Source organism: Dendrobium catenatum, unplaced genomic scaffold (assembly GCF_001605985.2).
Source record: "Dendrobium catenatum unplaced genomic scaffold, ASM160598v2 fragScaff_scaffold_1166, whole genome shotgun sequence".
Taxonomy (NCBI): domain Eukaryota; kingdom Viridiplantae; phylum Streptophyta; class Magnoliopsida; order Asparagales; family Orchidaceae; genus Dendrobium; species Dendrobium catenatum.
This window is the reverse complement of record NW_021319628.1, coordinates 195,017-209,002: the sequence shown is the minus strand read 5'-3', so window position 1 is coordinate 209,002 and position 13,986 is coordinate 195,017. Positions and strand designations below refer to the sequence as shown.

At 38.9% G+C, this 13,986-nt stretch overlaps 1 protein-coding gene across 5 annotated transcripts in view; it reads left to right on the top strand.

Moving 5' to 3' along the window:
* LOC110096798 (protein TIC 62, chloroplastic) overlaps nt 1-13,986 on the top strand; it is a 36,234-nt gene that overhangs the window by 8,809 nt on the left and 13,439 nt on the right. For 4 of the 5 annotated variants that reach the window (XM_028698874.1, XM_028698877.1, XM_020822882.2 and 1 more), the window contains exons 6-9: nt 4,149-4,230; nt 4,645-4,717; nt 4,831-4,941; nt 13,570-13,701. In XM_028698874.1, the coding sequence (XP_028554707.1) occupies nt 4,149-4,230; nt 4,645-4,717; nt 4,831-4,941; nt 13,570-13,701 (398 nt within the window). The remainder of the gene's footprint in view (nt 1-4,148; nt 4,231-4,644; nt 4,718-4,830; nt 4,942-13,569; nt 13,702-13,986) is intronic. The other variant, XM_028698876.1, reaches the window with a different exon arrangement.

Here is a 13,986-nt window from a genome sequence, read left to right as displayed (position 1 = left end):
GCCTCATATTGCGCAATTTTAAACCATGATCTCACTCTTAAGAGCAAGTGATATGAACTTGATGAGCAAAGACAGTTACAATGGGGATATTCATAAAAGATTTACAGATGAATGCAGCGAAGTCTCCATTATCAACAACAATTCAACGTACAAGCAAAAGTACAAACAAGGGTAACACACCGACAAAGTATACAAGCTCCTACAAGTTAACATATAAGACTCTTCATTCATATAATGATCTTATCTACAAGTAGTGTTGGTGAATACATCACCAGTGTGACGGATTTTCTACATGAATGAAATAGAAGGTCGTAGAGGATGTGAACTCTTACTAGCAATGATGGATGATGTGTTATATGCATAGTAATATTCATACGCGGAGGCAATGTTTAAAATTGCGTATTCGGGTATTGAGGCGTTTTTCATTCGTGAGGCGAGGCGTAAGCCTCAAGGCGTTTTGAGGCGTAAGCCTCAAAATCAAAAGATTGCGTAAACATAAAATAATAAATTTTTTATATTCTAATGAGTGAATAATATAAAACATAAAAAAGCATAAGATATGAAGTGAAATCAAAATATCCCAATAATAAGACAACATGAAATATAGTTCAACTCAAAATTTTATCTTTCCTAAATCCCAGTATTCTTTTCATTAACATATAATTCCAATTTCCAAAAATAAATAGCAATGACATATCACATAAGAACTCATAAGTCATCAACACTATCATCACTAAGGTGTTCTTCATTTGAATCATCATTATGATGAACAACTCTCTCCCCTTCCTCCTCTCCTATAGAGTCTAATGTCGGGCATTTATTTCAAGATTTATGTAACTTTTAATATATATAGCGGTAGGCGTAAGCCTCATGCTAGTGAGGCGAGACGAGCCTCAAGGCGGGCCTCACCCAAGTTGAGGCACAAGCCTCATAAAAAAAACTCGAGGCGTAAGCATCGAGGCGTTTTTTATTGGAATTGCGCAAAGGCGGGCATCAAGGCGAGCCTTATATTGCGCAATTTTAAACCATGCGCGGAGGTGATGAGTAATTATCAGATAAATGCACTGAACCTCAACAAACCATAGCAATTAATATGCAACATAAGATGTTCACAAGCAGAACACATCATCGACAATAATTCAACATAGGTCAAATACACTGGTTCTCTACATGAAGAAGCGGACGTATAACAAATGCAAATGCCTATGAAAATTTGTAGAAGACTTGCTGTGCACACAACATGTCATCTACAAGAAGGGTACAAGGAGCCTACGACAAGCATCGAGATATTTATACAGTTTCTAATAAGGCAGCGACAAATACACTGATATTCTACCAGTAGAAGCAGATGATGCATAACAAGTACAAATTATTACAAACCCCTATGGATCGTCATAAAAAACTTGTTATATGCTCAGCATGCTAACCACAAGCAAATGTAGAAAAGTCCTCACACATATAGTAGTCCACTTATAGGTGATGACGATTAATATGTAGTGGATACTAAATCATTCATACAGTCGATAATCACCCAACATCAATCAAATGTATCAACCTTCTACAAGCAAGGATAAAGATCTGCAATAAATACAAGCTCTTTAAAAAGACAGATGTACATGCCACATGCTACTTATGGGTAGATGCATAAAGACTTCAGCAAAATGCAGTATCATGAAGTCAATTTCAGTATGTGAAAGAATACATCTACCTGCTCACTTGTAACAGCAGCGGATGTACTGAAAAGACCAAAGACCAAAATAAAATGCATGGAGAATATGACAAGTGCAAGCTCCTACGACCCGAGGCAGGAGATTAGTTAGTGCACTATGATACATTTGCAGAAAGCAACAAGTAATGCACGACAGTCTACCTGTATAAAGCAGCGAATAACTCTATTTAGAAGCTGCTTTGCCACGCCATCGGATCTGCAATAATCATACAAGCAGACAGAAGGCGTGCACCAGACTATAATGCCACGCCACCGGATCCGCAACATCCTTACAAGTGGACAGAAGGCGTTTACATATATTGCAAAATACCCCTGCACGTGCACCGTAGTTTGTATACACACTTGTATGGGCCCCGACGAGCGTGCTATTGGTACACATGTGACATCTAGGGATGTTGAGCTGGTCAATAAGTGAATTTAAGTTCGAACCCGGTCCTTCTATACGGATCGATAGGAGTCGACATGGTTCAAACCATTAAGCAAATATAAGGTTGTGGCGACCGGTATATTTGTTTTAACATATTCATATTAGGCCTTCAAGGCCTATAACAATATCAATTCACTAACAAAGGCATAAAGCCTACGAAACCCGATCCTCTGTCGACAGCCAGACAGAGTCGACAAGGTTCAAGCTACAAATGAAAATGCACCCAAACACCTCAATGATGGCCGTGTTGAATGCTAATCTCAACCGGAGGGGTTCACAAACAATTTCAAATGCCTTCAACACTTCACCCAAATACCTACAAAAATCCCAATATTTCAAATTCCAAAAATATTTAAAATTGAAGACCTCAACCGGAGGGGTTAATTTCAGGCATATTTCAAATGCCTCTCAAAAGTCCATTCAAAATCCAAACCCAACAAATCCCAAATTCCAACATATTTAAAATTGAAATAAAATCCATCAATCATTTAAAACAAAATCCATCCACCCTCTGCAACAGTTTGCCGGGGTGGACAAATTCAAATATAACTTTAACTCACTTAGAGCCAAATGCCTAGTCGAAAATATCACTAAGATTCATTCTCAAACAATCTCCTGCCAGTAAGGACGTGGTACATGTCTTCTAACTGGCGGTTTTGCCGCCAAATGGCACCGCAGGATAAACGGTTATGACCCGGGGTCCTCTGAACCGAGTGATTTTGCCGCCAAATGGCACCACGAAATACTGGTTATGGCCAGAGCCAATATGCTTCTTAATGGCATCAAATCCTTGAGATATGAATCAATAGGATATGATCGATAGGGCACAAAGCCCTCTGTTAGCTAAGGTGGATTCAAATTTGTCCCCTTAAGCAAATATCCAACCCAGGTCTACAAGGTCCCCTTGGACGAAGCAACCCATGGCTGCTGACAAGGATCCTTCTGTCAGGTTGGGTCGACTACCTCCTCTAACTAAGTAGACCAGGGATCACGATGGCCCGGGACGACGAAACCATGGGATCTCTATCGGGTCCATCATCCATTCCCCCACCATCCGCTTTAAGTGCAAGATGGTGAAAATTTCTATTTTAAATATCAAACCTACAATCTTTTTAATGTCCAAATTCAAATCCAAGTCTCCAATCATTCCAAATACTCATGCTGCTACTATATGCTAGTTACACATATCTCTAGGTATCTGATCGACGACTAGCCTTAATCGAAAGTTCTCTCTCGTTATCGGGAGGGGTAATTAACTATAGGGGCTTGCGCCTATAGGAAACCAGAACTCATATCATGAAGTCCTCGCAAAATGAGGGTGAAATCTCTGGGTAGTGTCTTATCTACAAACCCATCCGCCTTCCAAAATTTACCCCGTAACTTATTCCGTTAAAACTCCCCCGCCAAAAGAAAAAGCAAAACAACAGTGCGGGCGGAGGCCGGGGCCAAATTTTCGGAGCCCACTGTACTTTTGGCCAAAACTTTGTCCAAATGAAATCACTATGAGACCTATAAAATTCTCTCCTAAAAATTATCCTTAGCTCAATTTGACTTGTCATTCTTTATCTAAGCAATCAACGTGGTCCACTATAACCCCAATCTGTCTAAGACAATCTCTAAAACTTAATCTCTCTCTTTCTTCCTACTCTTTTTGGCTATATCAGTTATAGAATTTTAATATTTTCTATGGACAATATTTGATCTAATAGAGATTACTTTCACTCTCAGTTTTTGTATATTTGTTATTCTTTTCCCGTCGCGGGGATACCCAAATGATCAGACTTTTCTTTGAGTTATATCTTACAATTAAGAACTGAGAACAGTGTCGCAATAAATGTCTGGTTTGAAGTTGGCATTTGTTTTATGTTTTCTTGTCGGGTACTTTAACAAACTAAATTTTCTTAGATGCTTTAACATTAAACTTCAATGCAAATATGGGATCCAGATTGTGCATTATTTTCAGGTTTTTTATTATTCTTTATTATGTTGCAGCAACCCTTGCAAATGTTGATCACTTCATCTTGGTCACATCTTTGGGTACAAACAAGATTGGATTTCCTGCTTCTTTTCTGAAGTAAGTGAGGCTAGTGGTGGAAACCAAAGGTTTTTAATTTAGTTTTTGTCTCCTACCATCACAAGTAACTATTAAACCAACTTATCAAGACATGGAAATCTTTCATGAGGTTGTAAAAGTAAAATGAGTTCCAATTAATTAGGGGGCCTCCTATTATGAGTAACACAGCCAACTCTGTATTATTCAGTACTTCAACTGTTCATTGCCGTGGTAATGGTGAATTTGATAAACATACAGAACTCAAATATGAGTCTGTCTATGTCCCATGCCTTATAAATATTCTGGCAAACTGTATGAATTTAGCTACTTCAAGCTAGGGTCTACACCATATTTCAATATATTATTTTACGGCTACTCTTATTTGATGTTGTGAACTTATGGTTCTTATTTCCTTTTACTAATCCTTGGGTGGAGCTTGTTTTGGGGGGTTCTGCTATGGAAGAGAAAGGCTGAAGTAGCTTTAATTGCAAGTGGCCTTTCTTACACAGTAAGCACAAGCATCATTTATAATTAAATGTCACAACTATAGTTTCAAGCTAGGGTTGAAGTTCTCTTTACTTCTGCAAAATATGTAATCCTTAATTTAATGATGAAATACAGATAGTAAGGCCAGGAGGAATGGAGCGACCTACAGACTCTTTCAAAGAAACTCACAACCTTGTTCTTGCAAAAGAAGATACATACTTCGGTGGTTTGGTCTCAAACCTGCAAGTATTCATATCTCTTACTCTTAATTTGTGTATCATCTGTATCATTTCTCTCTCTCATGAAAAAATAAAATAAATCAAGCTATTCAATCTGCTGCTATTGCTTTCACCTCTTCAAATCACAACTTGTATCTGATCTCATCATCATACGTGCATCTTATTCTTGTGAATCAATATTATTGCTTCCCATAAAGTTTATCTTTCTCCCTAACTGGTTGTCAACCTGAGAAGTAGCGTTGGAACCATTTTAAAATGTTAAATCTTGTCAAGTGCAACTACAGATTTCATCGATTAGAGTAGAATAGTGTATAAAAGTGTGCTAGTTATGAGTGTAAATTAAGTTAGGTTGTGCAATAGCATTTAAAAAAATAGATTAAATGGTTTAAAGTCCTTCATGGGTTCCAGCTTAAAGATGAATTACTAAATGGGTTTAAGTAGTATTTTTCATTAAACTATCTAAGGCCTTACAGGACATTTGGCCTGCAGAAGTAAGTTTCTCCTTGTTGTTGCTAACACGCATCATCTCCATTTCTCTTAACACAATCTCGCTTTGTATCTTCTATGTAGCTCAATGTTAGACCGGTCCAGCCGGTCCACACAGGACCGACTTCTGTGACAGAGGCGGAGGATCTGCCTACTGGACGAGCCGCCGAAAAACAGCTGAGCAGATTTGGAAGGTTTTTGAGGGAATTTGGAGGGAAAATTGAATGTTGGTACTGTTTAGGGATTTCCTTTTGAATTGTATGCATTAAATAGTTTGTTTTCCACTTTTCCTAGGGTTAGGCATCTTGAATTTGGCTAAAATTTGAGATTTCTTAGATTTAGGTTTTCACAAAACTTGCACTATATTTGCTTTTTTTTTTAAATCTAGCTGTTTTCTATGTAGCTCAATGTTAGACCGGTCCAGCCGGTCCACACAGGACCGACTTCTGTGACAGAGGCGGAGGATTTGCCTCCTGGACGAGCCGCCGAAAAACAGCTGAGCAGATTTGGAAGGTTTTTGAGAGAATTTGGAGGGAAAATTGAATGTTGGTACTGTTTAGGGATTTCCTTTTGAATTGTATGCATTAAATAGTTTGTTTTCCTAGGGTTAGGCATCTTGAATTTGGCTAAAATTTGAGATCTCTTAGATTTAGGTTTTCTTTTGGGCTCTAGCGGTGTCTAGAGATAGGGGAGAGATCGACCCTCCTCTCGAATAGAGGATCAATTGTATCTTGCTGTTTTTCTTCATCCACAAGTGAATTTCAAGTGTTTTTCTCATATTTTTCTACATTTTTCACAAAACTTGCACTATGTTTGTTTTTTTTTTTTAAATCTAGCTATTTTCTAGATTTATAGTGGTTGTTTCCTATCAAATTGGTATCAGAGCAAGTCTTGGGACCGTTGGTGGGCTGATTTTAATGAATTTCAGCAGCTGAATTTTGGCCGATGAAGGAGAAAGTTGCTATTTTTTTTTTAAGGTCGAAGTCTAGAATTTTATTTCTACAAAAATCTGGGCATCAATGGCGGCCAAGAAAATGAATGTGTTAGAGGAACGCCTCGAAGTGGAGATTGGACAAATGAAATCTGAAATTTCATATCTCCAAACTCAAGTTTCTGATTTAAAAAAGGATGATAAGTTTGATTCAAAAATAATGCTCGAGGACCAAACCAAAATATCACCGTCGGAGGGGAAGGAAAGCGCCGACATCCAGGGAGATGGGAAAAACCCTAAGCCAATCAGGCAAAGGGGAGATCAGAAGGTGATGACTCGAAAGGGAGAAGAGAGAATACCTCTCCTATAGCCTATTCTTAAGAAAGAGCCGGGCATATGGTATGAGGAGAGGCGTGAGGAGGTAAGGCAAGAACGAAGATGTGCTGATTTGGAGAGGAGAGGGGCGAGATTGGAAAGGAAAATGAGTAATTATGACCAAAGGAAGGTTGAATTTGAAAGGGTAGGGGTTTGTTATGATCCAATGGGTGTTGAATTTGAGAGGAGGTGGAAATTTGATGAAAGGCTGGGGTATGAATGTAGAAGAGATGATTGGGACACTTGGGGGGAACCACCCCTTTGGGGAAGGGAAAGTTATGAAGGGAATATAGGGAACAGAGGCTATCTGAGGGTGAGGAAGCTGAAGATGCCTATTTTTGAGGGATAGGATGCGCACGGGTGGATCTACAAGATTGACAGTTATTTCGTGTCAATAGGTTGACGAAGGAGGAGAGATTGAAGGCAGCAGACCTATGTTTGGAAGGGAAGGCTTTGGCTTGGTACCAATGAAGGGACATGCGAAGACCCATACGGAGTTGGAGGGAGTTCAAGGATTGTTTGATAGAACGTTTTCGAACAGGTAGTGGAGGAGACTTCTACGAGCAGTTCTTCGCCTTGATGCAGGATGGCTCAATGATAGAGTACCGGGAGAGGTTCGAGTACCTTGCTAGCCGATTGGATCGCCTTTCTGAGACAGTGCTAGAGGGGAACTTCATGAAGAGATTGACACCAAAGATTCAGACAGTGGTTAGAGTGATGAGACCTCGTGATTTGGGAGAGGCTATGGAGTTAGCTCAATTGGTAGAGAATCAGAGGCACCTGGAGAGAGAGAGATAGGAAGCAGCAACTCAAGAGGCCCTTACAGGATGACCACCACCTTATTGAAATCCAAGGAGCCAACATCAGATACTCTTCGTGTGACTTCGAAGGAAAAGACTGCAGGAGTAAGATCTGGGGACAACTTCAAGAAGCTCATAGAGACGAAATTACAGGAGAAGAGGGAAAAGGGACTCTGTTTCAGACGCCGGGGCACAGGTGTAAGGACCGAACTCTTCATATTCTTATCGTTTGTGGAGGAGGGTGTCACCTTTCCACCTTGCGGATAAGGTGAATCTTTGAGAGGGGTATTGTTAGACCGATCCAGCCGGTTCACACGGGACCGGCTTTTCCAAACAAAGGCGGAGGATCCGCCTAAACCAGCTTAGCAGATTTGGAAGGTTTTTTGAGAGAATTTGGAGGGAAAATTGAATGTAGAGACTGTATAGGGATTTCCTTTTGAATTGTATGCATTAAATAGTTTGTTTTCTTAGGGTTAGGGCATCTTAAATTTGGCTGAAATTTGAGATCTCTTAGATTTAGGTTTTCTTTTGGGCTCTAGCGGCGTCTAGAGATTTGGGAGAGATCGATCCTCCTCTCGAATAGGGATCAATTGTATATTGCATTTTTTCTGTCCACCAGTGAATTTCAAGTGTTTTTCTTGTATTTTCCTACAATTTTTGCAAAACCTGCACTATAGTTGTTTTTTTTTTCTGAAATACAGTAGTTTTCTGATTTATAGTGTTTGTTTCTTATTACTTAACTCCCCTCACGATGACTCTCTTTTTCATCACCAAAGCTTCCAAAACTCTCTCCTCCGGTGTGTTTCTCCTACCAGTTCACCTTGCTGCATACCACAGGAGCTAATCCCATCATTTGCGTGCTTTCGTGGGGATGATCACAAAGAGGAAGTGGCATACATCAAATAATTTGATAACATATATTAACATCAATCCGACAAACTACTGGCAAGTGGTTTAGGAGATAATAAGGGTACAACCTAGATGAGATGAGAGAGAGAGAGAGGTTAGTTCTTAGAGAATCTGTTAGAGAATTAGTTTATAGAAAATCTAATCAAATCATTTTGACTAGATAGTGCAAGTCAAACTGAATTAAAGGATCACAATTTCAAGAATGACAGATTTTATATGAAATTTTATTACCCCTTGTTTGACCTTTAACCCTTTAGTTTCAAAGATTGTCAAGATTTTCAACTTCTTCAATGCCACTCCACCACATTTGATGTCTATGCACAAGTATTGTCTCTTATGTTATCCTTCACAAACAGAGGACGAAATTGAAATTAAACATCTTCAGAGTTTGTTTATGATGAAAGGCTTCGAGGAATGTATTGTCATATTCTTGTCAAAGTATGGAGATGGAAGGATTGGAACAAAAGGTCAAGGACTAGAAGATGCAATATTCTTCCATGAAGTCGCTAATAGTTGGTTGATCCATACTAGGCCAAGTAAGTTTTCAAAGGATGGGATGGTGATTTCCAATATTTGTTGAGGATTGTAACTTTGTAAGATATTATGGGCCTCATGGATTGTAAGATATTAGGAATGGCAATACTTGAAAATACGACATCAAGATGAGTACAATTTCAATCAAAGTCACAAGATGAGTAAAGATGTTACACAAAATTACTAGATGGATTTGGTTTTTTGGAAAGGATGGCCCACTTGCTGACAAACTGTGCAATAAATACTAGAGCCAATCAACCTCTAAATCAGCATAGCGTTGTCTGAAGATTTCTTGGGAAGACTTAATGTGTCCATACTAATCCTCTGGGGCTCTGCAAGGCTATCGATTTTAATAAAGAAAATCTACTTCTAATTCTTGATCTTATTCTATAGATTATTAATCTTTATGAGTTTTGCCACAAAGAACACAATGCCATCAGCTAAGCCTTCATTTTGAAAATATGGTCTAACACATTCAATTTCCAAGCATTCCCCTACGTACCCCCAAAATAGCATCACAATTGGCATGATACTCATCATGTTATTTAGCTTAAGTTAACTTTACAACAATCCAAAGAAAAAAGTTCTCTTAAACTTCAAGAAGGGTAGTTTGATCTCTGAAGAAATATTTCTGTGGGATCCCTCCTAGTGCTTAAAGTGGAATTTGAGAACCCCTACCATCCTTATTGTCATAGCCAATGGTTCCCACTTCGACTCAACAAAACTTTTTAATAGCCTAAGGGCACGGATTACCATTGTGAAAGAGAGAAGAAGATGAAGGCTCAAAATTAAACTGCAGAGAAAAGAGGAAGAAGATGCTAAGAAGAATGTAAATATAAAATAAGTAACAGTCACTAAATAGAAAAAATAAGCCTCTACATACAAAAAAAAAAAAAAAAAAAAAAAAAAAAAAAAAACAGAAGTATTTGCAATGAAAAGGAATATCAAATCCTCTTAATAGACAATCATTCATGCATAAAAAATGATTGTCATTTCACGTTCTTTGACAAGTCCAAAATAGAGCACCCAATAATCTGTGCCATAGTGATGGTCATAACTCATTATCATCCTTAGCCATTGAAGAGAATCGCCATCTACACAACAACATCCTTCTCCTTCTCCAACTTTATATTCTCCAGTAAAGGACTAGCTTTAAAAGATGATCCTTCCATCCTTAGGGAGGCTTTTATACTTGCACAATTATTTGGTACTTCTTCTTCAATTGATCAATATGAATTTAATTAATGGATAGAGATTGTTTTTCATCCTTTTGGAAAAGAAGCAACAATCAATCTGTCAAAATAAGCCCTAGAGAATGTTGGACCCCGGTCCACACTAGAACGGCTTGGGCTTTCACGAGACGGAGCAGAACCCCACCTCCCTGCGTGCCGCTCAAACTGCAGGATCAAACTGTCCCGAATAGGAAGGACTTAGGGGGGAAATTTGAATGTAGGGCTGTTTAGAGGTTTCTTTTTGGATTGTATGCATTAAATAATTTGTTTTCCTAGGGTTAGGGCATCTTGAATTTGGCTAAATTTGAGATCTCTTTTAGGTGCTTAGGCTCTAGCCACTGGCTAGGGATTGTGAGAGCCTGATCTTCCTCTCGAATTGAAGATCCCTTGTATCTTGCTTGCTTTGTTCTTCTTTCATCAAATATATTTGTTTCATTGTTATTCATCTACCTTCTCAAAAACAACTTGCACGTGGATGATTTCTTCTAATTTCAGCAAGGGATTTATTGGTTTTATATTAGTACTTCCTATCAAATTAGTATTAGGGCTATTCGATTTAGATACCGATGGCTGGCAGAATGGTCGAAGTATTGGAAGGAGAAATCGGACAAACTCAAGTTTCAGATTTAAAAAAAGAAAATTCAATCATTCATGATAAGATCGATTTGAAATTGTCCATCCTGGAGATGTCAAATCAAAATAAAAAGTGCTTGGGGGCCAAACCAAAACATCACCGTCGGAGGTGAGTGAAGCTGTCGATAGCCAAGGAAGTTGGGAATATCTTAAGCCAATCAGATGAAGGGAAGATCAAGAGGTAGAGATGTTGTAGGGAGCAGAAAAAATGCCTCCCCTAGGCCTTATTCCTAGGGAGGAGTTGGGTAGAGGGTGTGTGGAGAGGCGTCAGGGGGTAGAGCATGAGTTTAGGGGTGTTGAATTTGATAGGCGAGGGCTTGATTATGATCGAAGTGGTATCGAATTTGAAAGGAGAGGAGTTGAATATGATCAAAGGGGTGTTGACTTTGAAGGGGGAAGGTGGGCTTGGGATGAAAGATTTCGGTGCGAGCGGAGAAAGAATGATTGGTACAATTGGGGATAACCACCCCCTTGGGGAATGGGAAACTTTGGAAGAAGCAGAGGTGACGGAGGAGATCTGGGGATGAGAAAGCTGAAGATGCCTATTTTGAGGGAGATGATGCACATGGGTGGATCTATAGGGTAGAAAGGTATTTTATAGTCAATAGGTTGACGGAGGAGGAGACACTGACGATAGCTGGATGTGCTTAGAGGTGAAGGTGTTGGCATGGTACTAGTGGTGGGATACAAGGCGACCCATACGAACCTGGAGAGAGTTTAAGGACTGTTTGTTGGAACATTTTCAAACCAACCAAGAAGGGGATTTCTATGAGCAGTTCTTCGCCCTGACGTGGAGGGGATAGTGGTGGAATATTGTGAGTAGTTTGAGCACCTAGCTAGCAAGCTGAACCAACTTTCAGAGACTGTATTGGAGGGGAAATTTATGAAAGGGCTTAAACCAGAGATTCGAGCAACATTTAGAGTGATGATGCCTCGTGATTTGAGAGAGACTATGGAACTAGCTCAGTTAGTGGAGGATCAAAGGCATTTGGTGAGAGGGATGGGAGGCAGCAGCTCGGGAGGTATGTATAGGATGACTACCACCTTTTTGGCACCCAAGGAGTTGACACTGTGTACTCTTCGGGAGACCTCGAAGGAGAAGACTATAGGAGGAAGATTTGGGAACAACTTCAAGAAGTTCACAGAAACGGAGTTACAGGAGAAGATGGTGAAGGGGCTCTGTTTCAGATAAGATTTGCAAATCTTGTAATCAATGTCTTCACATTCATTCCAGCTCATCATCTCATCACTAATTCGTTATCCTCAGCAGGATGTTGGAAAGAGATCTAATGGTCCTGTCAATTACACATCAACGGTGTGTGGTAGGATAATCTAGATTCCTATTATTTGAACAAGAAACTCAAAAGTTTCATCGATAAAAAGAAATAGATGAATGTAAGAAGGGTATGTTGATTGTAATAGACATGCATTTATGACATATAGGATTGAATGCAATGCAACATTGATACATGTATTCATGACTTTGTTGTGGGAAAATTAGGGGGCAGTACCAAAATTGTGAACTGTCTGGCCATGTTGTCATTATTGTTATGCGGTCAACAATCTTCTTGGCTTCGAAACTATTTCTCTCACAAGCTCCTTTTGATGACCCTTTTGACACTTTACCTTCGGTGTTCTCTCGCACTCAGATTTATGGTTCTCAGGGGTTATATTGAGACCTGTCCTAAGTTCTTCTTAGCCTCAATGTATTTTAGTAGCAATGCTTATGGATTGGGTTCCTCTTGGAAATATTTAGGATTTTCTCGTGATACCCTTCTTGTGCTTCCAAATCCTCTTAGCTTTCCCGATGTGAATGAGTCTATTGATTTCTGATCATCTGCACCTATAAATAAGGTGTCTTAAGGCTTAGTACGACCCATATTTCTATCTTTTTAGGCTTATTTTTTCCCTCTTTTCCCCCAAAAAGATTTTTTTTTTCTTTTTACTTGCTATAATATCAAAGTTCATTTTTCATTGTACTTACATTATCCCTACACAATCTTCCTATGAAAGTCCATGGGTCACATTAGGTAAATCTTCTCAGGACATTTTCCATTGTCATCTAAGTTGTTCCAACAGTTATATCTTGTGTGGATCCTAAAGTGAGACTCAACAATGCTCCAATGGACAACTTTGAGACCAACAATAATTATGGTTCATAGAAAGCCCCTAGCTGGAAAAGTGGTTGACAAACAAACTGACAACATTTGCTCGCAACATGTGCACCGTGAACTTTAGTGATTACGAGTTGGTGAAATTGTTTTTTTCCTCTTAGAATGTTACTCGGCTTTGTCACTTGCAACATATTATGTAGTTTCTTTAAGCTTTCTCAGCTTCTTCTAACCATTTAGCATTCTGCCTTTGTACCACAGCTTGATTCAGTATAATTGGATGTGTCAAAACATTGGAACACATTCTAACTGTGCATCTAGCTCCTTCAAGCTGCTATTCTACAAGTGTCATTGGCATATGTTTATAAATAGATCTCCAGTACCTTAGTTCTTGTCATTCATCATTTCCGCTGGGCATATGTTTATAAATAGGTCTCCATCACGTTTGCTCTTCTCATTCATCATTTGATAAATATGATTTATTTTAGAATACAGTTAAAGAATTAACTTTATATGAACTATGAAGCACCTTCTCGTGTGCTAACATAATAAGGGAATGAACTTTATTGACAAGAAATTTACTTTTCCAGGTAACTTAACAATGTTATAATTGGTCATGTACAGGTCGCAGAACTCATTGCGTTCATGGCAAAAAATAGGAGGCTTTCATATTTTAAGGTGGTGGAAGTAATAGCAAAAATAACTGCGCCTCTCAAGCCAATGGAAGAGCTTCTTGGCAAGATTCTACCACAAAGGGCAAGTGCTTAATATATATTTCGATAAATCACATAATTAGATAATTTGAGGTATTGGTACCTGCAAATATATTAGGTGAAACTTTGTTTTTGCTGCTAATCGACGTGCCCATCCTGTACATCTCTACGTGAGCAACGAAGACATCAATTACCTTCCTGCACTGTTCAGATCATGATTATAACAAATTGAACCATCTTACAAACTGATGGAAGAAAATTCTGACCATTCATTTGATAGGATTTGATAACCAAAACAGTGAACATTAATATTTAAAAACAACAAGCT